The sequence below is a fragment of the Prunus mume genome, linkage group LG2 (genome assembly GCF_029339155.1).
Source record: "Prunus mume cultivar Tortuosa linkage group LG2, ASM2933915v1, whole genome shotgun sequence".
Classification (NCBI taxonomy): Eukaryota; Viridiplantae; Streptophyta; class Magnoliopsida; order Rosales; family Rosaceae; genus Prunus; species Prunus mume.
In genome coordinates this window covers 6,241,819-6,265,905 of record NC_142699.1, presented here as the reverse complement: position 1 = coordinate 6,265,905, position 24,087 = coordinate 6,241,819, and the positions used below count along the sequence as shown (strand labels likewise).

At 37.6% G+C, this 24,087-nt stretch overlaps 3 protein-coding genes and 1 long non-coding RNA gene across 4 annotated transcripts; all 4 read left to right on the top strand.

Moving 5' to 3' along the window:
- Positions 1 to 98: 98 nt before the first annotated feature.
- On the top strand, positions 99 to 4,724 carry LOC103333102 (uncharacterized). The gene is made up of 3 exons (XM_008235894.3): positions 99 to 810; positions 1,209 to 1,368; positions 2,638 to 4,724. The coding sequence occupies exons 1-3, from the start codon at positions 615 to 617 to the stop codon at positions 3,500 to 3,502; spliced, it is 1,221 nt and encodes a 406-aa protein (XP_008234116.2). The 5' UTR covers positions 99 to 614; the 3' UTR covers positions 3,503 to 4,724.
- A 1,834-nt stretch (positions 4,725 to 6,558) lies between these two features.
- LOC103332993 (uncharacterized) lies at positions 6,559 to 10,529 on the top strand. The gene is made up of 3 exons (XM_008235789.2): positions 6,559 to 6,987; positions 7,398 to 7,557; positions 8,859 to 10,529. The coding sequence occupies exons 1-3, from the start codon at positions 6,804 to 6,806 to the stop codon at positions 10,219 to 10,221; spliced, it is 1,707 nt and encodes a 568-aa protein (XP_008234011.2). The 5' UTR covers positions 6,559 to 6,803; the 3' UTR covers positions 10,222 to 10,529.
- Positions 10,530 to 12,965: 2,436 nt separating this feature from the next.
- On the top strand, positions 12,966 to 16,818 carry LOC148919511 (uncharacterized). The gene is made up of 3 exons (XR_016124706.1): positions 12,966 to 13,404; positions 13,789 to 13,947; positions 15,231 to 16,818. It is a non-coding gene; the product is annotated as an uncharacterized LOC148919511 (long non-coding RNA).
- Positions 16,819 to 18,230: 1,412 nt separating this feature from the next.
- On the top strand, positions 18,231 to 22,637 carry LOC148919510 (F-box protein At3g26010-like). Its single transcript, XM_089046952.1, has 3 exons — positions 18,231 to 18,668; positions 19,080 to 19,239; positions 20,539 to 22,637. Exons 1-3 carry the CDS (start codon positions 18,473 to 18,475, stop codon positions 21,902 to 21,904), a joined length of 1,722 nt encoding a protein of 573 aa, XP_088903078.1. The 5' UTR covers positions 18,231 to 18,472; the 3' UTR covers positions 21,905 to 22,637.
- The last annotated feature ends 1,450 nt before the right edge of the window (positions 22,638 to 24,087 follow it).

Genomic DNA, 24,087 nt, shown 5'->3' with positions numbered 1-24,087 from the left:
ATATATATATATATATTCACAGACAAATTACTCACTCTGAATCTAATCAAAGCTTTGTTGCCTTTTAGGGTTGTGCAATATTCAATCCAAACCAATGGAACCAACCAACTTAATCTCATGCTAATTTCAAGACTCCAAATTGGATTGGATGTTGGTTTTTTTTATTTTTGATCAGATTGGATGTTGGTTTTAGGTTGTTCGAAACCGATTAAAATCCAATCCCACTTATCATGTTTCTATTGGTTCTTAAGTTAATAAATAGTACCTAATCATATCCATGCAAGTTGCAACTCTGGTTTTCCCTCATTCCTGCTCAATTCTGTTCCTCTAATCCGATTAGGATTAGTAAACATGCCACAATCTGATATTTTCGTGAACTGTGAAATTAAGCCATTTATTTATCTCACGTCTCTCTCTCTCTCTCTCTCTCTCTCGAAACCCTTAACAATAAGGAATTGAATTGCAGTATACCCGAAACTAAAAGGAATCAGCCAGCTCATCCACCATAAAACCCTCCCGGCCGTGAGAATCACCATTCCATTGTTCCGATATCTAATAAGTTTATTTATTTGTTTTTTTCAAACTGAATCTTATCTCTCGGTATTTCTTCTCTCATGGCTGAATCGGAAAACCCCCTCCTCAATGAATTCTGTGCTGCCGACGCTGGCGCCGCCGCGCAATCCCGCCGGCTCCGCATCCGCTTCAAGGGCCCCGCCCCCTGTCCTGTGCCGGACCCCAACGCTGGCCAATGCTTGAAACAGAGCGTTAATGCTTGCAAAAGCTTCAATAGAAACAGAATTGCCGACAATGGTAAGAAACTTCATTTCTCAAATCTGTGGAATTTAGGTGCCCTTTTTGAATCTGGTTTCATGACCCTTACGCACTTTGTTATTGGTGACTAGAATTAACGGTTAAGGTAATAGGAATTTTCATATGTTAATGGGTCTTATTAAAAATTTGGTAGTCATGGTCAGGAAGAAACTGTCTATATGTTCTTCGCTGCTGTTGAAAATCACTTGCGTTGTGTGCCATGCGTTTTATGAGTTTTGAACTCTTGGTAAACCGTTTACCAGTATTTTCCATTAGCTTTAATTGTTATTGCTTATGTGCTGGGTGGACTACTTGTAGTTTTCGTTTCCCAATGTATGCAGAACTATTTTTATTTTGATGGCCAATGTAGTTAGACTCTTGTTTTATGAATCTTGCAGGAATTCAGAAATCTAGTGATGCTAAACATGTTGCTAGATCTGCAAAGATGCCCGAGTTCAGCACCAATACTCTTATGAGCTCTAAGCATGACAATGGTTCCATGAAGCTTTTATCTGGATTTGTTGAGCAGAACCAATTCAAGGCCAACACTCTATGCAGGTTTGTTTCAAATTACACAATTTCTATTCCTAGAGTTGAAAACAGATTAGAATTCACACTTCTCTAGGGATAAATAGTTTTAGGAACATTCATGTGATCTAGGCCTCATTTCTTTATAAATTTTTCGGACCTGGGTTTCCAACATTTAGATTTAGGTTGTTGATTAGAAGCCGGTGTATTTGTTGAATACAATTTTTGGTGAAGGTTTACTTACTGTCATCCATCGTTCCATACCTTGCATTCTGCAATATACCTTAACATTTTGGTAAAACAACAAAAACTTTCTGAAAACTATAGAGGATTGGAAAACAGCATTTTAGTGAACAAGGATGCATCAACTCGGAAAACCATGTTAATCAGTGTACATACCTTCCTATACACAACTTTGAACCTGGGGCTCCTTGCCGAACTCTAGGCAGGAAACACTAGCGACTAGCTAGGTAGGTACCTTTGGGGTTTCAAACTTCAGCCCACATGAGAGCAAACATGCACCTGACCATTCCGACTAACCATCCGTCGGTATCATCACCATATCTAGAAACAAGGATAAACAAGTTTTATCTCTATTCTCTTTCTTAAGAAAACAATGTGGTGGAAAATGACTTTCTTTCAGGTACATTATGTTCTTTAAGTCTTAGACCTGTAAAAATTACCCAAGCATGAGCCCGTACCTATTTTTGGGCTATGGGCTAGCCCGACCAGGTATTATGCGCAGGCTTAGCCCGGCCCGTTGTCTAAAGTATAGGGCTTTTAAGCCCATGGGCAGCCCGACACGGCCCGGCCTGATAATTAAGTTAATATATATTATAATATGTTAATAAAATAAGCGTACATTAATTACCTCTTCATTGAATTATAAAATTTAAAAGAAACTAATGACGTATTTAGTAGTAATATTAATTATCATTCTATTTTATATTATTATAACAGTAAACTAGTTTTAATTATGATTGCCTTTAATTTGTTATTAGTGGCTCATTTGATAGGGCCACATAGGCTCGGTCCATGAGCTCGATAGTTCATGGCCCTTTTGTAGGGCTTGGACTTAGCCTATTTAAGATAGGGCGGGCTGGCATTCAACTGTTAGGGCCGAAAAAGCTCATGACTGGTAGGGCATGGGATAAACCCTGTTCGCTAGGCCTGACTCATTTTACAGGCCTAGTTTTGCCATACAAATTCGTTTTAGTTAAATGAACCATTTGTTGTTCCACACAACATTTTTTTTATACAAATTTATAAATTATGTGTATAATATATTGCATGGCGCAGGTCGACGAGAGGCGATACTGCTGCCAAAGCAAGGAAGAGAACCCGATTGTCTCCTGGATTGCCGACCTCGAGTAAGTTAAAAAGATCAAAGAGATCATTGTCAGCAGAGAGAAGAACATCAATTGATGATCTACCCAACGTTATATTGTCTGAAATCCTATGCCGACTTGCATGCAATAATTATGTTTTTCAGTGCAAAACTGTGTCCAAGCGTTGGTGCACCCTCATCAAAGATCCTTATTTTATTGGCTGCTTTGTAAGAATCCAAAGTTATAAGGGAATTCCAAAGATACGCACTTTGATAACCAAAAGAGCTGTGGAATTCCGTCCTATACGAACTCGGGCGCTCAATATGTTCATGCGTTTCCACGGTTTGATGGAAAAACCAGTTGTTGTAGCGACATATAATGACTTAGTTTTGTGCTGCATGACCGAGGATTATCAACACATATACTACATCTGCAATGCATGCACCATGCAGTATGTTGTACTTCCTCCCACCCCAAGTCGATGTCACAAGAGTGTGCGGGTAGGATTCATCTGCAATGTTCCTGACTATAAATGTGAGGAAGATGATTGGAAAGGAAACAACTTCCAGCATAATGTTGAGTGTAGGTACATGGTTGTGAGAATTCTTCCTCCTGTCGATTTTGAAAATGGTGAGAAGAAATGTGATACATTCAAATTAAACTTGGAGATCTTCTCTTCTGACACTGGGGAGTGGAGAGAATCAGTTTGTCTCGTCCCCACAGCACTTCAATTTTGGTCGCCTCAAGGAGTTATCCTTTACATACAATGGAATGTTATATTGGCTAACAGATCAGGACTTTATTGTTATTGGTTTGGGTCCATTCTACGACAATGATGGAACTAGCAGCAGCAACAATAATGGTGATGGTATTATTGATCATAAACTGGGTTTCACCATATTTGAGGAGACTCTAGACTTTGGTTGTATGCTTCAGTACTCAGGTGTGTGCAGAGGATATGTGCTATTGTGCAACATGAGCATGCTCTCCAGAAGTCTGTATGTATATGAGTTGAAACAATCGCAAGATGATGGAGGAGCTGCTGCTGGCAAAAAGTTGTATTTGAGTAAACGCAGAGTTTATTCCTTTGATGCTGAAATGATTCCGTTCAAATCGAATATGTTACTGATTGCTTTTGACCCAAGTAATAAGGATATTTTTTATCTGCGTGTGGACGATGATATTATCAAGTGGAATGTTCACACAGGAAAGTGGTCAAAGATATTTAGACACTGGGTAAAACGTTGTGACTATTACACAGTTGTGCTCCCATGGTGGCCGACCTCAATTCCTAGACTACCCCAGCAGCAGCAGCAGTAGCAGCAGTAGCAGCAGCAGCGTGCCCATCTCTGCTAGCTCGTAGATTGCAAGAATCAGAGCCGGTCCATTGATTTTGGTGGCCTTGTGCAAATATGGATGTCAAGGCCCTATATATACAAGTAGGAAAAAAAAAATTCATATAGAAACAAAAATTTCTGACACGGAAAGAACATATTCGAAAAGAGCTTCCCAGAAAAATTTCTTTAGTCACCCTTCCAAATCACATAGCTGATAAATTTATTTTCCAATTTCAATACTTGGTGAATTCTCACATGAATAAGGGAGGGAGAAAGAACTGTGATTTTGGGGAAATGGCTAAAGCTTGGATTTTTACAATCCAAAATTTGATGGAAGAGGGTGGTACACTGGTACTGAAGAGAAATGTCTTTATTTTGATGGAGGAGAGTGAGAAAGACTTACTGAAAGAGAAAAGAATATTAGAATTGTTTTGCAGCTTGAGAATTGGGAAGAGGAAAACACAAGTTTCAAACCATAATAAATAAATAAAAAGAAGAGTTGCAGCGTGAGAGTTGGGAAGAGGAAAATGAATTAAATTAGTTCATCTACTCTCTAAGTCGTATAATTTGTTGATAATTAATATTCAATTCAATTTTGGTGCCTTGCATGTGGTGTTGTGGGGTGATATTTAATATTTCATTTTAATTTTCATGTTTTAATTAATTTAATAGATTGACTTGGAAAAATTTGGAGGCCCATAAATTTTGGGGGCCTTGTGCAGTCGTACACCTCGCACACCTCATGGGCCGCCTATAGCAAGAATTAAAGTAGTAAACTTTTATTTGTTTGCGATTGGACTTTGTCTTTTAATTAGGAGTGGTTAATTTTCTGCAGTTTTCTCATGCAGATGAATTCAGGAATTCCTATATGTGTATATATGCTCGTTGCCATCTAGAGCGTATCTTAATTTCCCTTCCTGACTCGTTGTCATTCTATTAATTAAGAATAATGTAGCTCTCTAGGTACGATATGTATTTTCTTTTTCTATTCACCAAGGAAACTTGTTTGAATTTTAATAGACGTCAATATAAAATATAAATGAAATGTTAGAGAAAATAATTTTGATTTTATAATATATTAAACATAACTCAATCAAATTACTTATAATGTTTATAACTTTCTTAATGAAAATTACCTAATGAGCAAAATAACTTTCTTGGATTTGATTTGATTAAATCTTCACAAGCAAATCAGCCATCAATCAATCATATAGTACATGAAGAGTCACATACATTAGAATTTACATTTATAATGTAACTCATAATGGGGAACATCATCGATCGGTTTGGGCAGATTGGATTGGATCTTGCACACCCCTATTCTAATTACTGGAGAACTAGCCCATGAAGTATCCATCATTTTTACCTATTATATCCTTATACAAATTTTAAAATTCCAAATTTGTAATTCGCTTTAAACTCAATAATTTATTTAGAATAAGTGCATTTTAACAATCAAATTACTTTCAGTTCATATTCATGACAGGGCTTTAGTATTGTTGTCTTTGTAAAAATAATCACCGTGATTTCTTTGTGAAAGAAATCAATTGTAAGAAAAAGTAGTTTGGCGTTTGGTAAACGGATTGGACTTCTCAAAATTTTTAAAAAATCACTTACCACCCCAAATAAGTAAATGAAATTTATAAAAAAACCCAATCCTAGACATGTATTTATAAAAAAATCAAGCACTATTTAAACATAGAAACACACCCAAAATTAACCCTAAAGTCAACTTTTTGGGTGTATTTATAAATGGGTTTTGAATGTGTATAATGATGGGTTTTGGGTGTGTTTATATGTTTAAATAGTGCTTGAGTTTTTATAATTTTAACCCCATTTGGGTGTTTTAGTGAAACTCAATAAGTAATGCAAAAAAATCACTTATTGTTAAAAATTGCTGTGAGAAAGCTATAAAGGAAAGCATAATGAGGTGCTTTCATTTTCGATTATGAGAATCGATTTGAAGATGCACTGAGTTTAATAATTATCGGCAATCATTTTCGATTATGCGAAATCAATACCAATAACACTTTTGACAAAAATTTATCAAACGCAAATGCTTTATCTCATGATTTTTCTCACAAAATCTCATGATTATTTTTACAAAGACAACAATGCAATATCAAACGGCACTTAGGAAACAACTTAAAAGAGCATCTCCGATAGTATAATATTTTTTAAATAAAATGGGAGGAGCTCGGGACCACACTGGTCCTTATTGCACCGCCCTATTCAACAACAAGAGCATTTTTGTCCACTTTAATCAAAGTGTATGCTAACCCTCTTTTCAACATTTGACACGTGTTCATATGCATAACTATATAGTTTCATAATACAAAATAAAAAGTTAAACATAGCTATGTCTGTGGACACATATCAAAAATTAAGAAGAGTGATGATGATACACCTTGAGTTAAAGTAAACATGCCTCCTCAATTTAATTGATATTGGCTTTTCAAAATTAATCATTTCTTCTCAATTCAGTTCCTCTAATCCGATTAGGATTAGTAAACATGCCACAATATGATATTTTCTTGAACTGTGAAATTAAGCCATTTATTTATGTCACGTCTCTCTCTCTCTCTCTCTCTCTCTCTCTCTATCTCTCTCTCCTCTCTTTCTCGAATCCCTGAACAATAAGGAATTGAATTGCAGCATACCTGAAACTAAAAGGAACCAGCCAGCTCATCAACCATAAAAGCCTCCCAGCCGTGAGAATCACCATTCCATTGTTCCGATATCTAAGTTTATTTATTTGTTTTTTTAAAACTGAATCTTATCTCTCGGTATTTCTTATCTCATGGCTAAATCGGAAAACCCCGTCCTCAATGAGTTCTGTGCTGCCGCCGCGCAGTCCCGCCGGCTCCGCATCCGCTTCAAGGGCCCCGCCCCCTGTCCTGTGCCGGACCCCAACGCCGGCCAATGCTTGAAACAGAGCGTTAATGCTTGTAAAAGCTTCAATAGAAACAGAATTGCCGACAATGGTAAGAAACTTCATTTCTCCAATCTGTGGAATTTAGGTGCCCTTTTTGAATCTGGTTTCATGACCCTTACGCACTTTGTTATTGGTGACTAGAATTAACGGTTAAGGTAATAGGAATTTTCATATGTTAATGGGTCTTATTAAAAATTTGGTAGTCATGGTCAGGAAGAAACTGTCTGTATGTTCATTGCTGCTGCTGAAAATCACTTGCGTTGTGTGCGATTCGTTTTATGAGTTTTGAACTCTTGGTAAACCGTTTACCAGTTCAAGCTTTTCCATTAGATTGATGCTTTAATTGTTATTGCTTATGTGCTGGGTGGACTACTTGTAGTTTTCGTTTCCCAATGTATGCAGAACTATTTTTATTTTGATGCCCAATGTAGTTAGACTCTTGTTTTATGAATCTTGCAGGAATTCAGAAATCTAGTGATGCTAAACATGTTGCTAGATCTGCAAAGATACCCGAGTTCAGCACCAATACTCTTATGAGCTCTAAGCATGACAATGGTTCCATGAAGCTTTTATCTGGATTTGTTGAGCAGAACCAATTCAAGGCCAACACTCTATGCAGGTTTGTTTCAGATTACACAATTTCTATTCCTAGAGTTGAAAACAGATTAGAATTCACACTTCTCTATCCCTTCTAGAGATAAATAGTTTTAGGAACATTCATGTGATCTAGGCCTCATTTCTTTATAAATTTTTCGGACCTGGGTTTCCAACATTTAGATTTAGGTTGTTGATTAGAAGCCGGTGTATTTGTTGAATACAATTGTCTGGTGAAGGTTTACTTACTGTCATCCATAGTTCCATACCTTGCATTCTGCAATATACCTTAACATTTTGGTGAAACAACAAAAACTTTCCGAAAACTATAGAGGATTGGAAAACAGCATTTTAGTGAACAAGGATGCATCAACTCGGAAAACCATGTTAATCAGTGTACATACCTTCCTATACACAACTTTGAAACTGGGGCTCCTTGCCGAGCTCTATAATCTTTGGGAGGCAGGAAACACTAGCGTCTAGCTAGGTAGGTACCTCTGGGGTTTCAAACCTCAGCCCACATGAGAGCAAACATGCACCTGACCATTCCGACTAACCATCCATTGGTATCATCACCATATCTAGAAACAAGAATAAACAAGTTTTATCTCTATTCTCTTTCTTAAGAAAACAATGTGGTGGAAAAGGACTTTCTTTCAGGTACATTATGTTCTTTAAGTCTTAGACCTGTAAAAATTACCCAAAGACGAGCCCGTACCTATTTTTTGGGCTATGGGCTAGCCCGACCCGGTATTATGGGCGGGCTTAGCCCGGCCTGTTGTCTAAACTGTAGGGCTTGGGCCTTAACTTTTAAGCCCATGGGCAGCCGGACGTGGCCTGGCCTGATAATTAAGTTAATATATATTATAATATGTTAATAAAATAAGCGTACATAAATCAGCTCTTCATTGAACTATAAAATTTAAAAGAAACTAATGACCTATTTAATAGTAATATTAATTATCATTCTATTTTATATTATTATAACACTAAACTAGTTTTAATTATGATTGCATTTAATTTGTTATTAGTGGCCCATTTGATAGGGCCACATAGGCTCGGTCCATGAGCTCGATAATTCATGGCCCTTTTGTAGGGCTTGGACTTAGCTTATTTAAGATAGGGTGGGCCGGAATTCAACTGTTAGGGCCGAAAAAGCTCATGACTGTTAGGGCATGGGATAAACCCTGTTTGCTTGGCCCGACCCATTTAACAGGCCTCGTTCTGCCATTCAAATTCGTTTTAGTTAATGAACCATTTGTCGATTCCACACAACATTTTTTTTATAGGGCATAAATTATGTGTATAATATATTGCATGGCGCAGGTCGACGAGAGGCGATACTGCTGCCAAAGCAAGGAAGAGAACCCGATTGCCTCTTAGATTGCCGACCTCGAGTAAGTTAAAAAGATCAAAGAGATCATTATCAGCAGAGAGAAGAACATCAATTGATGATCTACCCAACGTTATATTGTCTGAAATCCTATGCCGACTTGCATGCAATAAATATGTTTTTCAGTGCAAAACTGTGTCCAAGCGTTGGTGCACCCTCATCGAAGATCCTTATTTTATTGGCTGCTTTGTAAGAATCCAAAGTTATAAGGGAATTCCAAAGATACGCACTTTGATAACCAAAAGAGCTGTGGAATTCCGTCCTATACAAACTCGGGCGCTCAATATGTTCATGCGTTTCCACGGTTTGATGGAAAAACCAGTTGTTGTAGCGACATATAATGACTTAGTTTTGTGCTGCATGACCGAGGATTATCAACACATATACTACATCTGCAATGCATGCACCATGCAGTATGTTGTACTTCCGCCCACCCCCAGTCGATGTCACAAGAGTGTGCGGGTAGGATTCATCTGCAATGTTCCTGACTATAAATGTGAGGAAGATGATTGGAAAGGAAACAACTTCCAGCATGATGTTGAGTGTGGGTACACGGTTGTGAGAATTCTTCCTCCTGTCGATTTTGAAAATGGTGAGAAGAAATGTGATACATTCAAATTAAACGTGGAGATCTTCTCTTCTGACACTGGGGAGTGGAGAGAATCAGTTGTCTCGTCCCCACAGCACTTCAATTTTGGTCGCCTCAAGGAGTTATCCTTTACATACAATGGAATGTTATATTGGCTACCAGATCGCGACTTTATTGTTATTGGTTTGGGTCCATTCTACGACAATGATGGAACTAGCAGCAGCAACAATAATGGTGATGGTATTATTGATCATAAACTGGGTTTCACCATATTTGAGGAGACTCTAGACTTTGGTTTTATGCTTCAGTACTCAGGTGTGTGCAGAGGATATGTGCTATTGTGCAACATGAGCATGCTCTCCAGAAGTCTGTATGTATATGAGTTGAAACAATCACAAGATGATGGAGGAGCTGCTGCTGGCAAAAAGTTGTATTTGAGTAAACGCGGAGTTTATTCCTTTGATGCTGAAATGATATCGTTCAAATCGAATATCTTACTGATTGCTTTTGACCCAAGTAATAAGGATATTTTTTATCTGCGTGTGGACGATGATATTATCGAGTGGAATGTTCACACAGGACAGTGGTCAAAGATATTTAGACACTGGGTAAAACGTTGTGACTATTACACAGTTGTACTCCCATGGTGGCCGACCTCAATTCCTAGACTACCCCAGCAGCAGCAGCAGCGTGCCCATCTCTGCTAGCTCGTAGATTGCAAAGAATTAAAGTAGTAAACTTTTATTTGTTTACGATTGGACTTTGTCTTTTAATTGGGAGTGGTTAATTTTCTGCAGTTTTCTCATGCAGGCGAATTCAGGAATTCCTGTATGTGTATATATGCTCGTTGCCATCTAGAGTGTATCTTAATTTCCCTTCCTGACTCTTTTTCATTCTATTAATTAAGAATAATGTAGCTCTCTCTAGCTCTCATGACAAGGCTAGTTTAGCATTGTTGTGCTGTAAAAATAATCACTGACAGATTTTCTGTGAAAAAAATCAATTGTGAGAGAAAGTAGTTTGTATAATATATTGCATGGCGCAGGTCGACGAGAGGCGATACTGCTACCAAAGCAAGGAAGAGAACCCGATTGTCTTTTGGATTGCCGTCCTCGAGTAAGTTAAAAAGATCAAAGAGATCATTATCAGCAGAAAGAAGAACATCAATTGATGATCTACCTAACGTTATATTGGCTGAAATCCTATGCCGACTTGCATGCACTAAATATGTTTTTCAATGCAAAACTGTGTCCAAGCGTTGGTGCACCCTCATCGAAGATCCTTATTTTATTGGCTGCTTTGTTAAGTATCCAAAGTAATAAGGGAATTCCAAAGATACGCACTTTGATAACCAAAAGAGCTGTGGAATTCCGTACTATGTTGTCGTCGTCACCCGATCTACGAACTTGGGCGCTCAATATGTGGAGATATCCAATAATATAATAGCACATGAATTTTTTTTTAAATATAGGTAAAAACTTAAATTCCATTAAAAAAAATATAAGATTATTTTATTTATTAAAAAAACTGCACCTCTCCTTGCCCCTTCCACCTCCCCTCTTTGCCTCCCAATCTGGTCTCTCTCTCGCTTTCTCCCCCATCCAAAGTAGAACCAACTCATACACAGCACCCTTAATCCACACCTCTAGACCTCTCCCTGACCCACACCCACAACAGACCCCCCACATTAGATCCAACCCACAAACCCTAATATAAGGTTTTTTGTGGAAAAATGCCCTGAACTATCACGCATGTCAAGTGATCACCCTGAAATTTTTGATCGCCAATTTACACCCCAAAGGTCAGTTTTTAGCAAATTCCATCCAAATCTTTGTTTTTAAAAAAACCAAATGAATGCCATGTGCCTCAACTTTTGAGGGTATTCTTGTCCAACCCCCATCCCCACCACCTAGATCCACCTCCTCCTCGCACTCTTCCATAACCTAGTGCAAACCCACCACCACCGCTGCCATAGAGAAAAGGGTTGGCAATGGTGTTTGACGTAATCATAGACAAGAAGATAGTGTTTTGACGCCATCTCAAGGCTGTATCGAAGAAGCATAAGTTGGAAGTCGCCGTCGCCTCCCTTAATTCGTTACTCAGCCCACTACGCCTTCGCTTCCCCTTTGCCTTCGGAAATTGCATTACTACGTCGTTTGTTGAGTTGCCACCATCTTGAAGACCTTATACCCCTTGTCGGTATTGGTCATCTCCAATGGACCATCACCCCATAGCTCCTTCAAGTCTTCCTCTCTCAAATTCTCTGGGTCCTCCGGAAAATCAAAGAGGTCCTCGTAAAAAACGTAGCTTTTGTCTCCTTTTTTATGCAAATTTCTCATCTGAGAATATTTGTAGATGATTCTTCTCTCTTGTTCATCCCTCCTACTAGATTCCCTGCAAGACAAAATAAATCAATCGAAAAACCATCGGTGTGGTGGTAGCCAAGGGCCCTCCGATGCCTAAGTCAGTAATAACACGGAGTAGTTTTGAAAGGTGCAGAGGCTTAAATCCAATATGATCCAATCCAACCCAATTGATATTGGATTAGACTGGATTGGATGATCAGTTTTCATAATGAAACAAATATAATAATGAAATATGAAACATTTATAGTCAAATTGAATATAATCAAATATTTTAATAGACATCAATATAAAATATAAGTGTAATGTTAGAGAAAATTATTTTGATTTTATAATATATTAAACATAACTCAATCAAATTACTTATAATGTTTATAACTTTCTTAATGAAAATTACCTAATGAGCAAATAAGCATGAAACTAACTAGATTTGATTTGATTTGATTAAATCTTCACAAGCAAATCAACCATCTGATCCAATCATATAGTACATGAAGGGTCACATACATTATGAATTTACATTTATAATGTAACTCATAATGGGGAACATCATCGATCAGTTTGGGCGGATTAGATTGGATCTTCTGCACCCCTATTCTAATTATTGGAGAACTAACCCATGAGGCATCCATCATTTTTACCCATTATATTCTTATACAAATTTTAAAATTCCAAATTTGCAATTCGCTTCAAACTCAATAATTTATTTAGAATAATTGCATTTTAACAATCAAATTAGTTTCAGTTCATATTCATGACAATTTTGGAAACAACTTAAAAGAGCATGTCCAATAGCCTATTCAACATTGAGAGCATTTTTGTCAACCACTTTAATCCAAAGTGCATGCTCACCATTCTTTTCAACATTTGAGACGTATTCATATGCATAACTATAATTTCATAATACAAAATAAAAAGTTAAACAGAGTTGTCTATAGATACATATCAAATATTAAGAATAGTAGTGATGGTACACCTTGAGTTAAAGGAAACATGCCTCCTCAATTTAATTGATATTGACTTTTCAAAATTAATCATTTCTGCTCAATTCAGTTCCTCTAATCCGATTAGGATCAGTAAACATGCCACAATATGATATTTTCGTGAACTGTGAAATTAAGCCATTTATTTATCTCACGTCTCTCTCTCTCTATCCTCTCTTTCTCGAATCCCTTAACAATAAGGAATTGGATTGCAGTATACCCAAAACTAAAAGGAACCAGCCAGCTCATCCACCATAAAAGCGTCCCAGCCGTGAGAATCACCATTCCATTGTTCCGATATCTAAGTTTATTTATTTGTTTTTTTCAAACTGAATCTTATCTCTCGGTATTTCTTCTCTCATGGTTGAATCGGAAAACCCCCTCCTCAATGAATTCTGTGCTGCCGCCGCGCAGTCCCGCAGGCTCCGCATCCGCTTCAAGGGCCCCGTCCCTTGTCCTGTGCCGGACCCCAACGCCGGCCAATGCTTGAAACAGAGCGTCAATACTTGTAAAAGCTTCAATAGGAACAGAATTGCCGACAATGGTAAGAAATTTCATTTCTACAATCTGTGGAATTTAGTTACCCTTTTTGAATCTGGTTTCATGACCATTACGCACTTTGTTATTGGTGACTAGAATTAACGGTTAAGGTAATAGGAATTTTCATATGTTAATGGGTCTTATTAAAAATTTGGTAGTCATGGTCAGGAAGAAACTGTCTATATGTTCTTCGCTGCTGTTGAAAATCACTTGCGTTGTGTGCCATGCGTTTTATGAGTTTTGAACTCTTGGTAAACCGTTTTATGCTTTAATTGTTATTGCTTATGTGCTGGGTGGACTACTTGTAGTTTTCGTTTCCCAATGTATGCAGAACTATTTTTATTTTGATGGCCAATGTAGTTAGACTCTTGTTTTATGAATCTTGCAGGAATTCAGAAATCTAGTGATGCTAAATTGTTGCTAGATCTGCAAAGATACCCGAGTTCAGCACCAATACTCTTATGAGCTCTAAGCATGACAATGGTTCCATGAAGCTTTTATCTGGATTTGTTGAGCAGAACCAATTCAAGGCCAATACTCTATGCAGGTTTCTTTCAAATTACACAATTTCTATTCCTAGAGTTGAAAACAGATTAGCATTCTCACTTCTCTATCCCTTCTAGGGATAAATAGTTTTAGGAACATTCATGTGATCTAGGCCTCATTTCTTTATAAATTTTCGGACCCAGGTTTCCAACATTTAGATTTAGGTTGTTGATTAGAAGCCGGTGTATTTGTTGAATACAATTGTTTGGTGAAGGTTTACTGTCATCCACAGTTCCATACCTTGCATTCTCCAATGTACCTTACATTTTGGTAAAACAACTAAAACTTTCTGAAAAATTTAGAGGATTGGAAAACAGTATTTTAGTGAACAAGGATGCATCAACTCGGAAAACCATTTTCATCAGTGTACATACCTTCCTATACACAGCTTTTAAACTGGGGCTCCCTGCCAAACCCTACAATCTTTGGGAGGCAGGAAACAATAGCGACTAGTTAGGTAGGTACCTTTGGGGTTTCAAACCTCAGCCCACATGAGAGCAAACATGCACCTGACCATTCCGACTAACCATCCGTTGGTATCATCACCATATCTAGAAACAAGGATAAACAAGTTTTATCTCTATTCTCTTTCTTAAGAAAACAATGTGGTGGAAAAGGACTTTCTTTCAGGTACATTATGTTCTTTAAGTCTTAGACCTGTAAAAATTACCCAAGCACGAGCCCGTACCTATTTTTTGGGCTATGGGCTAGACCGACCAGGAATTATGAGCGGGCTTAGCCCGGCCCGTTGTCTAAAGTATAGGGCTTTTAAGCCCATGGGCAGCCTGACACGGCCCGGCCTGATAATTAAGTTAATATATATTATAATATGTTAATAAAATAAGCGTACATTAATTACCTCTTCATTGAATTATAAAATTTAAAAGAAACTAATGACCTATTTAATAGTAATATTAATTATCATTCTATTTTATATTATTATAACAGTAAACTAGTTTTAATTATGATTGCATTTAATTTGTTATTAGTGGCTCATTTGATAGGGCCACATAGGCTCGGTCCATGAGCTCGATAGTTCATGGCCCTTTTGTAGGGCTTGGACTTAGCCTATTTAAGATAGGGCGGGCCGGCATTCAACTGTTAGGGCTGAAAAAGCTCATGACTGGTAGGGCATGGGATAAACCCTGTTCGCTTGGCCTGACCCATTTTACAGGCCTCATTCTGCCATACAAATTCGTTTTAGTTAAATGAACCATTCGTCGTTCCACACAACATTTTTTTTATAGGGCATAAATTATGTGTATAATATATTGCATGGCGCAGGTCGACGAGAGGCGATACTGCTGCCAAAGCAAGGAAGAGAACCCGATTGTCTCTTGGATTACCGACCTCGAGTAAGTTAAAAAGATCAAAGAGATCATTATCAGCAGAGAGAAGAACATCAATTGATGATCTACCCAACGTTATATTGTCTGAAATCCTAAGCCGACTTGCATGCAATAATTATGTTTTTCAGTGCAAAACTGTGTCCAAGCGTTGGTGCACCCTCATCGAAGATCCTTATTTTATTGGCTGCTTTGTAAGAATCCAAAGTTATAAGGGAATTCCAAAGATACGCACTTTGATTACCAAAAGAGCTGTGGAATTCCGTCCTATACGAACTCGGGCACTCAATATGTTCATGCGTTTCCACGGTTTGATGGAAAAACCAGTTGTTGTAGCGACATATAATGACTTGTTTTGTGCTGCATGACCGAGGATTATCAACACATATACTACATCTGCAATGAATGCACCATGCAGTATGTTGTACTTCCTCCCACCCCAAGTCGATGTCACAAGAGTGTGCGGGTAGGATTCATCTGCAATGTTCCTGACTATAAATGTGAGGAAGATGATTGGAAAGGAAACAACTTCCAGCATAATGTTGAGTGTAGGTACATGGTTGTGAGAATTCTTCCTCCTGTCGATTTTGAAAATGGTGAGAAGAAATGTGATACATTCAAATTAAACTTGGAGATCTTCTCTTCTGACACTGGGGAGTGGAGAGAATCATTTGTCTCGTCCCCACGGCACTTCAATTTTGGCCGCCTCAAGGAGTTATCCTTTACATACAATGGAATGTTATATTGGCTAACAGAGCAGGACTTTATTGTTATTGGTTTGGGTCCATTCTACGACAATGATGGAACTAGCAGCAGCAACAATAATGGTGATGGTATTATTGATCATAAACTGGGTTTCACCATATTTGAGGAGACTCTAGACTTTGGTTGTATGCTTCAGTACTCAGGTGTGTGCAGAGGATATGTGCTATTGTGCAACATGAGCATGCTCTCCAGAAGTCTGTATGTATATGAGTTGAAACAATCACAAGATGATGGAGGAGCTGCTGCTGGCAAAAAGTTGTATTTGAGTAAACGCAGAGGTTATTCCTTTGATGCTGAAATGATTCCGTTCAAATCGAATATGTTACTGATTGCTTTTGACCCAAGTAATAAGGATATTTTTTATCTGCGTGTGGACGATGATATTATCAAGTGGAATGTTCACACAGGAAAGTGGTCAAAGATATTTAGACACTGGGTAAAACGTTGTGACTATTACGCAGTTGTGCTCCCATGGTGGCCGACCTCAATTCCTAGACAGCAGTAGCAGCAGCAGCGTGCCCATCTCTGCTAGCTCGTAGATTGCAAGAATTAAAGTAGTAAACTTTTATTTGTTTGCGATTGGACTTTGTCTTTTAATTGGGAGTGGTTAATTTTCTGCAGTTTTCTCATGCAGACGAATTCAGGAATTCCTGGATGTGTATATATGCTCGTTGCCATCTAGAGCGTATCTTAATTTCCCTTCCTGACTCTTTTTCATTCTATTAATTAAGAATAATGTAGCTCTCTAGGTACGATATGTATTTTCTTTTTCTATTCACCAAGGAAACTTGTTTGAATTTTAATAGACGTCAATATAAAATATAAATTATATGTTAGACAAAATTATTTTGATTTTATAATATATTAAACATAACTCAATCAAATTACTTATAATGTTTATAACTTTCTTAATGAAAATTACCTAATGAGCGAAATAACTTTCTTGGATTTGATTTGATTAAATCTTCACAAGCAAATCAGCCATCTAATCCAATCATATGGTACATGAAGAGTCACATACATTATGAATTTACATTTATAATGTAACTCATAATGGGGAACATCATCGATCGGTTTGGGCGGATTGGATTGGATCTTGCACATCCCTATTCTAATTATTGGAGAACTAGCCCATGAGGCATCCATCATTTTTACCCATCATATCCTTATACAAAATTTAAAATTCTAAATTTGTAATTCACTATAAACTCAATAATTTATTTAGAATAAGTGCATTTTAACAATCAAATTGCTTTCAGTTCATATTCATGACATTTTTGGCATTCTTCATGTTCAAAAAAATAATACAAATTTATAAATAAACCCAATCCTAGACATGTATTTATAAAAAAACCCAAACACTATGTAAACATAGAAACACACCCAAAATCAACCCCAAAGTCAACTTTTTAGGTGTGTTTATAAATGAGTTTTGAGTGTTTAATGATGGGTTTTGGGTGTGTTTATAAAGTGTTTTGGGTGTTGGTTTTTTATAATTTCAACCTCCATTTTGGGTGTTTTAAAACTCCTAAAAATAATCAATGCCAGATTTGTGAAAAAAATCAATTGTGAGATAAAGTAGTTTGGCGTTTGGTAAACTTTTTGTTAAATATTGGTAATAAATAAAAAGGGGTTATTTTTTGAATTTAAAGTTTCATTGAGTCCTCTTAAAAATAATGAAAGCAACTCATTACCAGCTTTCCTTAATTGTTTTCTCTCATAGCATTTATTCAAAATAAGTGATTTTATTATCTTTTACCAAACAGGTTGCGCTTTCAAAAAATTCAAAATAATCACTTATAGCCCCAAATATCCAATGTCAAACGGGTACTTAGGAAACAACTTAAAAGAGCATCTCTAATAGCCTATTCAACAAAAGCATTTTGTCTACCACTTTAATCCAAAGTGTATGTTCACCACTCTTTTCAACATTTGACACGTGTTCATATGCATAACTATATAGTTTCATAATACAAAATAAAAAGTTAAACATAGCTATGTTTATGGATACATATCAAGTATTAAGAAGGGTGGTGATGATATACCTTAAGTTAAAGTAACATGCCTCCTCAATTTAATTGATATTGGCTTTTCAAAATTAATCATTTCTGCTCAATTCAGTTCCTCTAATCCGATTAGGATTAGTAAACATGCCACAATCTGATATATTTTCGTGAACTGTGAAATTAAGCCATTTATTTATCTCACGTCTCTCTCTCTCTCCCTCTCTCTCTCGAAACCCTTAACAATAAGGAATTGAATTGCAGTATACCCGAAACTAAAAGGAATCAGCCAGCTCATCCACCATAAAACCCTCCCGGCCGTGAGAATCACCATTCCATTGTTCCGACATCTAATAAGTTTATTTATTTGTTTTTTTCAAACTGAATCTTATCTCTCGGTATTTCTTCTCTCATGGCTGAATCGGAAAACCCCCTCCTCAATGAATTCTGTGCTGCCGACGCTGGCGCCGCCGCGCAATCCCGCCGGCTCCGCATCCGCTTCAAGGGCCCCGCCCCCTGTCCTGTGCCGGACCCCAACGCCGGCCAATGCTTGAAACAGAGCGTTAATGCTTGTAAAAGCTTCAATAGAAACAGAATTGCCGACAATGGTAAGAAACTTCATTTCTCCAATCTGTGGAATTTAGGTGCCCTTTTTGAATCTGGTTTCATGACCCTTACGCACTTTGTTATTGGTGACTAGAATTAACGGTTAAGGTAATAGGAATTTTCATATGTTAATGGGGTCTTATTAAAAATTTGGTAGTCATGGTCAGGAAGAAACTGTCTGTATGTTCATTGCTGCTGTTGAAAATCACTTGCGTTGTGTGCGATTCGTTTTATGAGTTTTGAACTCTTGGTAAACCGTTTACCAGTTCAAGCTTTTCCATTAGATTGATGCTTTAATTGTTATTGCTTATGTGCTGGGTGGACTACTTGTAGTTTTCGTTTCCCAATGTATGCAGAACTATTTTTATTTTGATGGCCAATGTAGTTAGAATCTTGTTTTATGAATCTTGCAGGAATTCAGAAATCTAGTGATGCTAAACATGTTGCTAGATCTGCAAAGATGCCCGAGTTCAGCACCAATACTCTTATGAGCTCTAAGCATGACAATGGTTCCATGAAGCTTTTATCTGGATTTGTTGAGCAGAACCAATTCAAGGCCAACACTCTATGCAGGTTTGTTTCAGATTACACAATTTCTATTCCTAGAGTTGAAAACAGATTAGAATTCACACTTCTCTATCCCTTCTAGGGATAAATAGTTTTAGGAACATTCATGTGATCTAGGCCTCATTTCTTTATAAATTTTTCGGACCTGGGTTTCCAACATTTAGATTTAGGTTGTTGATTAGAAGCCGGTGTATTTGTTGAATACAATTGTTTGGTGAAGGTTTACTTACTGTCATCCATAGTTCCATACCTTGCATTCTGCAATATACCTTAACATTTTGGTAAAACAACAAAAACTTTCCAAAAACTATAGAGGATTGGAAAACAGCATTTTAGTGAACAAGGATGCATCAACTCGGAAAACCATGTTAATCAGTGTACATACCTTCCTATACACAGCTTTTAAACTGGGGCTCCTTGCCGAGCTCTATAATCTTTGGGAGGCAGGAAACACTAGCGACTAGCTAGGTAGGTACCTTTGGGGTTTCAAGCCTCAGCCCACATGAGAGCAAACATGCACCTGACCATTCCGACTAACCATCCATTGGTATCATCACCATATCTAGAAACAAGGATAAACAAGTTTTATCTCTGTTCTCTTTCTTAAGAAAACAATGTGGTGGAAAAGGACTTTCTTTCAGGTACATTATGTTCTTTAAGTCTTAGGCCTGTAAAAATTACCCAAGCACGAGCCCGTACCTATTTTTTGGGCTATGGGCTAGCCCGACCCTGTATTATGGGCGGGCTTAGCCCGGCCTGTTGTCTAAAGTGTAGGGCTTGGGCCTTAACTTTTAAGCCCATGGGCAGCCGGACATGGCCCGGCCTGATAATTAAGTTAATATATATTATAATAAGTTAATAAAATAAGCGTGCATAAATTACCTCTTCATTGAATTATAAAATTTAAAAGAAACTAATGACCTATTTAATACTAATATTAATTATCATTCTATTTTATATTATTATAACAGTAAACTAGTTTTAATTATGATTGCATTTAATTTGTTATTAGTGGCCCATTTGATAGGGCCACATAGGTTCGGTCCATGAGCTCGATAATTCATGGCCCTTTTGTAGGACTTGGACTTAGCCTATTTAAGATAGGCGGGCCGGTGTTCAACCGTTAGGGCCGAAAAAGCTCATGACTGGTAGGGCATGGGATAAGCCCTGTTCGCTTGGCCTGACCCATTTTACAGGCCTAGTTCTGCCGTACAAATTCGTTTTAGTTAATGAACCATTTGTCGATTCCACGCAACATTTTCTTATAGGGCGTAAATTATATGTATAATATATTGCATGGCGCAGGTCGACGAGAGGCGATACTGTTACCAAAGCAAGGAAGAGAACCCGATTGTCTCTTGGATTGCCGACCTCGAGTAAGTTAAAAAGATCAAAGAGATCATTATCAGCAGAAAGAAGAACATCAATTGATGATCTACCTAACGTTATATTGGCTGAAATCCTATGCCGACTTGCATGCACTAAATATGTTTTTCAATGCAAAACTGTGTCCAAGCGTTGGTGCACCCTCATCGAAGATCCTTATTTTATTGGCTGCTTTGTAAGTATCCAAAGTAATAAGGGAATTCCAAAGATACGCACTTTGATAACCAAAGGGGCTGTGGAATTCCGTCCTATGGTGTCGTTGTCACCCAATCTAAGAACTTGGGCGCTCAATAGATTCATGCGTTTCCACCGTTTGATGGAAAAACCAGTTGTTGTAGCGACATATAATGACTTAGTTTTGTGCTGCATGACCGAGGATTATCAACGCACATACTACATCTGCAATGCATACACCATGCAATATGTTGTACTTCCTCCCACCCCAAGTCGATGTCACAAGAGTGTGCGGGTAGGATTCATCTGCAATGTTCCTGACTATAAATGTGAGGAAGATGATTGGAAAGGAAACAACTTCCAGCGTAATGTTGAGTGTAGGTACACGGTTGTGAGAATTCTTCCTCCTGTCGAATTTGAAAATGGTGAGAAGAAATGTGATACATTCAAATTAAACTTGGAGATCTTCTCTTCTGACACTGGGGAGTGGAGAGAATCAGTTGTCTCGTCCCCACAGCACTTCAATTTTGGTCGCCTAAAGGAGTTATCCTTTACATACAATGGAATGTTATATTGGCTATCAGATCGCGACTTTATTGTTATTGGTTTGGGTCCATTCTACGACAATGATGGAACTAGCAGCAGCAACAATAATGGTGATGGTATTATTGATCATAAACTGGGTTTCACCATATTTGAGGAGACTCTAGACTTTGGTTTTATGCTTCAGTACTCAGGTGTGTGCAGAGGATATGTGCTATTGTGCAACATGAGCATGCTCTCCAGAAGCCTGTATGTATATGAACTGAAACAATCACAAGATGATGGAGCTGCTGCTGGCAAAAAGTTGTATTTGAGTAAACGCAGGGTTTATTCCTTTGATGCTGAAATGATTCCATTCAAATCGAATATCTTACCGATTGCTTTTGACCCAAGTAATAAGGATATTTTTTATCTGCATGTGGACGATGATATTATCAAGTGGAACGTTCACACAGGAAAGTGGTCAAAGATATTTAAATACTGGGCAAAACGTTGGGGCTATTACACAGTTGTTCTCCCATGGTGGCCGACCTCAATTCCTGGACTACCCCAGCAACAGCAGCAGTAGCAGCAGCAGCAGCAGCATGCCCATCTCTGCTTGCTGGAGGAACTAGAAGCTAGCTAGTAGATTGCAAGAATTAAAGTAGTAAACTTTTATTTGTTTGCGATTGGAATTTGTCTTTTAATTGGGAGTGGTTAATTCTCTGCAGTTTTCTCATGCAGGCGAATTCAGGAATTCCTGTATATGTATATATGCTCGTTGCCATCTAGATTCTAGAGCATATCTTAATTTCCCTTCCTGACTCTTTTTCATTCTATTAATTAAAGAATAATGTAGCTCTCTAGGTACGATATGTATTTTCTTTTTCTTTTCACCAAGAGGAAACTTGTTCGAATTTTAGCATGAGACTCGAGAAAAGAATGAGTCAGCAAATGTTGGATACAAAATTATGATTTTGTTTTTGTTTTGTTACAGAGGTAAATGGGTCCTTTTGATTTTGGCATTGGCTCAACGATCACCAATGGACGAAAAATGGAAGCTCGAAGAACTTCTGAAGATGGCACTACGTTTTCGTTTTCTATGTCCCTTCATCATCTTCTCTTCTACACTCCCATCGGCGAACCAACCAACCACCGGCAACAATGACTGATGGCGAAGACCACCTCCTCTTTAATTACTATGTATAAGCATCTAATGTAATATGATGACGTTTTTAAATAGACCATATTATATATCTATATTAAATTCTGAGTGTAAGAGTTTCCTATGAGACTATTTAATCTTCTTTTTTGTGCTATAAGCTTTGCGGCTGGTATTTTAAGCTTTTGTGGTAGCGTTCAAACCTAAAGTATATGTAATGCAATTCCCAGCAACTGGTTCTGTTTAGTACATTCAATTTTTCGAGTTTTTCATGATCTTAAAACCCTATATATATATATATATATATATATATTCATAGTTCTCAGTATATCTACAATTGGATTTGTTTGGAATTGGTTTTACATACTTGATTCATAGTTCTCAGCAAATCCAATTGTAATTGAATTGAATTGAACTTTTTTCCTATTGAGGAAAAAGATGCACATGCGTGGAGAGTTTTTAAGTGAAGAGTGAACAAGAAGGCACAAAGAACGGAGACAAACACTATACTCTTATTTGAACTGCGGACTACATGAGTTCTGACTCACTTAATCTGAGTCTAACTTGATAGAATCCCACGTAAGTGCATCACTGGCAGGGGCAGGTTCTGAGGCTGCCAAAGTAGGATTTCCTCGTCCAAATTGCAGGCATCTTCTTGTCATCCTCCTTCATCCTCTCAGCATATTTATTTATTTATATCAAAACCTGATGCTCCCTCCGTCTTTCTTTTGACCGACAAATTACGCATTTGATCCCATGGTTGTCCATGAAACCATTAGGCCACAATCCTGCTAGCTGAATCATATGAGACTAATTAAGTCAGGAAAGCTTCATACGTTTAGGTGATTACAAAAGCCTTTAAAAGAACACTTTCAGAGATGTACCATTACTGGTTGAAAGTTGCTATGTTGAATTCAGATATCACAACTCTTTGTGAAAGAAAATATTACATTGGGGATAGGGGTGGGTGTGTGTGTTTGTGGGCAGAGAGAGAGAGAGAGAGAGAACAGGCACTCAAAATTCAAATTGAAGCATTCAAGTGAAACGACCAAAAACTAAACTGCAAACCTCCAATACTGCAGTAAGAAGAATCAAATCCTAGATCAACTGCCTTCATGTTACATTGCATCGTACAGAAACTTTAAACAGAGCATGTTGGAAGCTGCAAGAGAGCACAGACAATACAAATCACAAATCAGGGAAAAATACAGCGAAAAAAGTGAAGTACCTCAGCATAGAGCTTTCTTATTTGGGGACCTGCATCTTCATCCAGCCCCTAGAACCAAGAAATAAAGACCAGGGAATCAGGCAACAATAAAGGAATTTATCTGCAAAATAAAGGAACAAAATTTTCAATGACGGAATTTGCAAGCTTGAGTCAGTACATCAACAAAAAGGTCATAGGGGTCACAAATCTTATCCTCCAATGCAGCATCCATGCTAAGTTTTCTTTGAGAAAGTTCTTTTGCTCCAGAGGCAATTTCTTGAAAATCATCTGATGCTCGAGATTGTTGTTGCAATGCCTGAAAACATATTATGCACTTTCCATTAGAGCCACAGACAAAGGTTATTCTTATTACTCTTTCCATTATGACATGGTGCAAGCATCA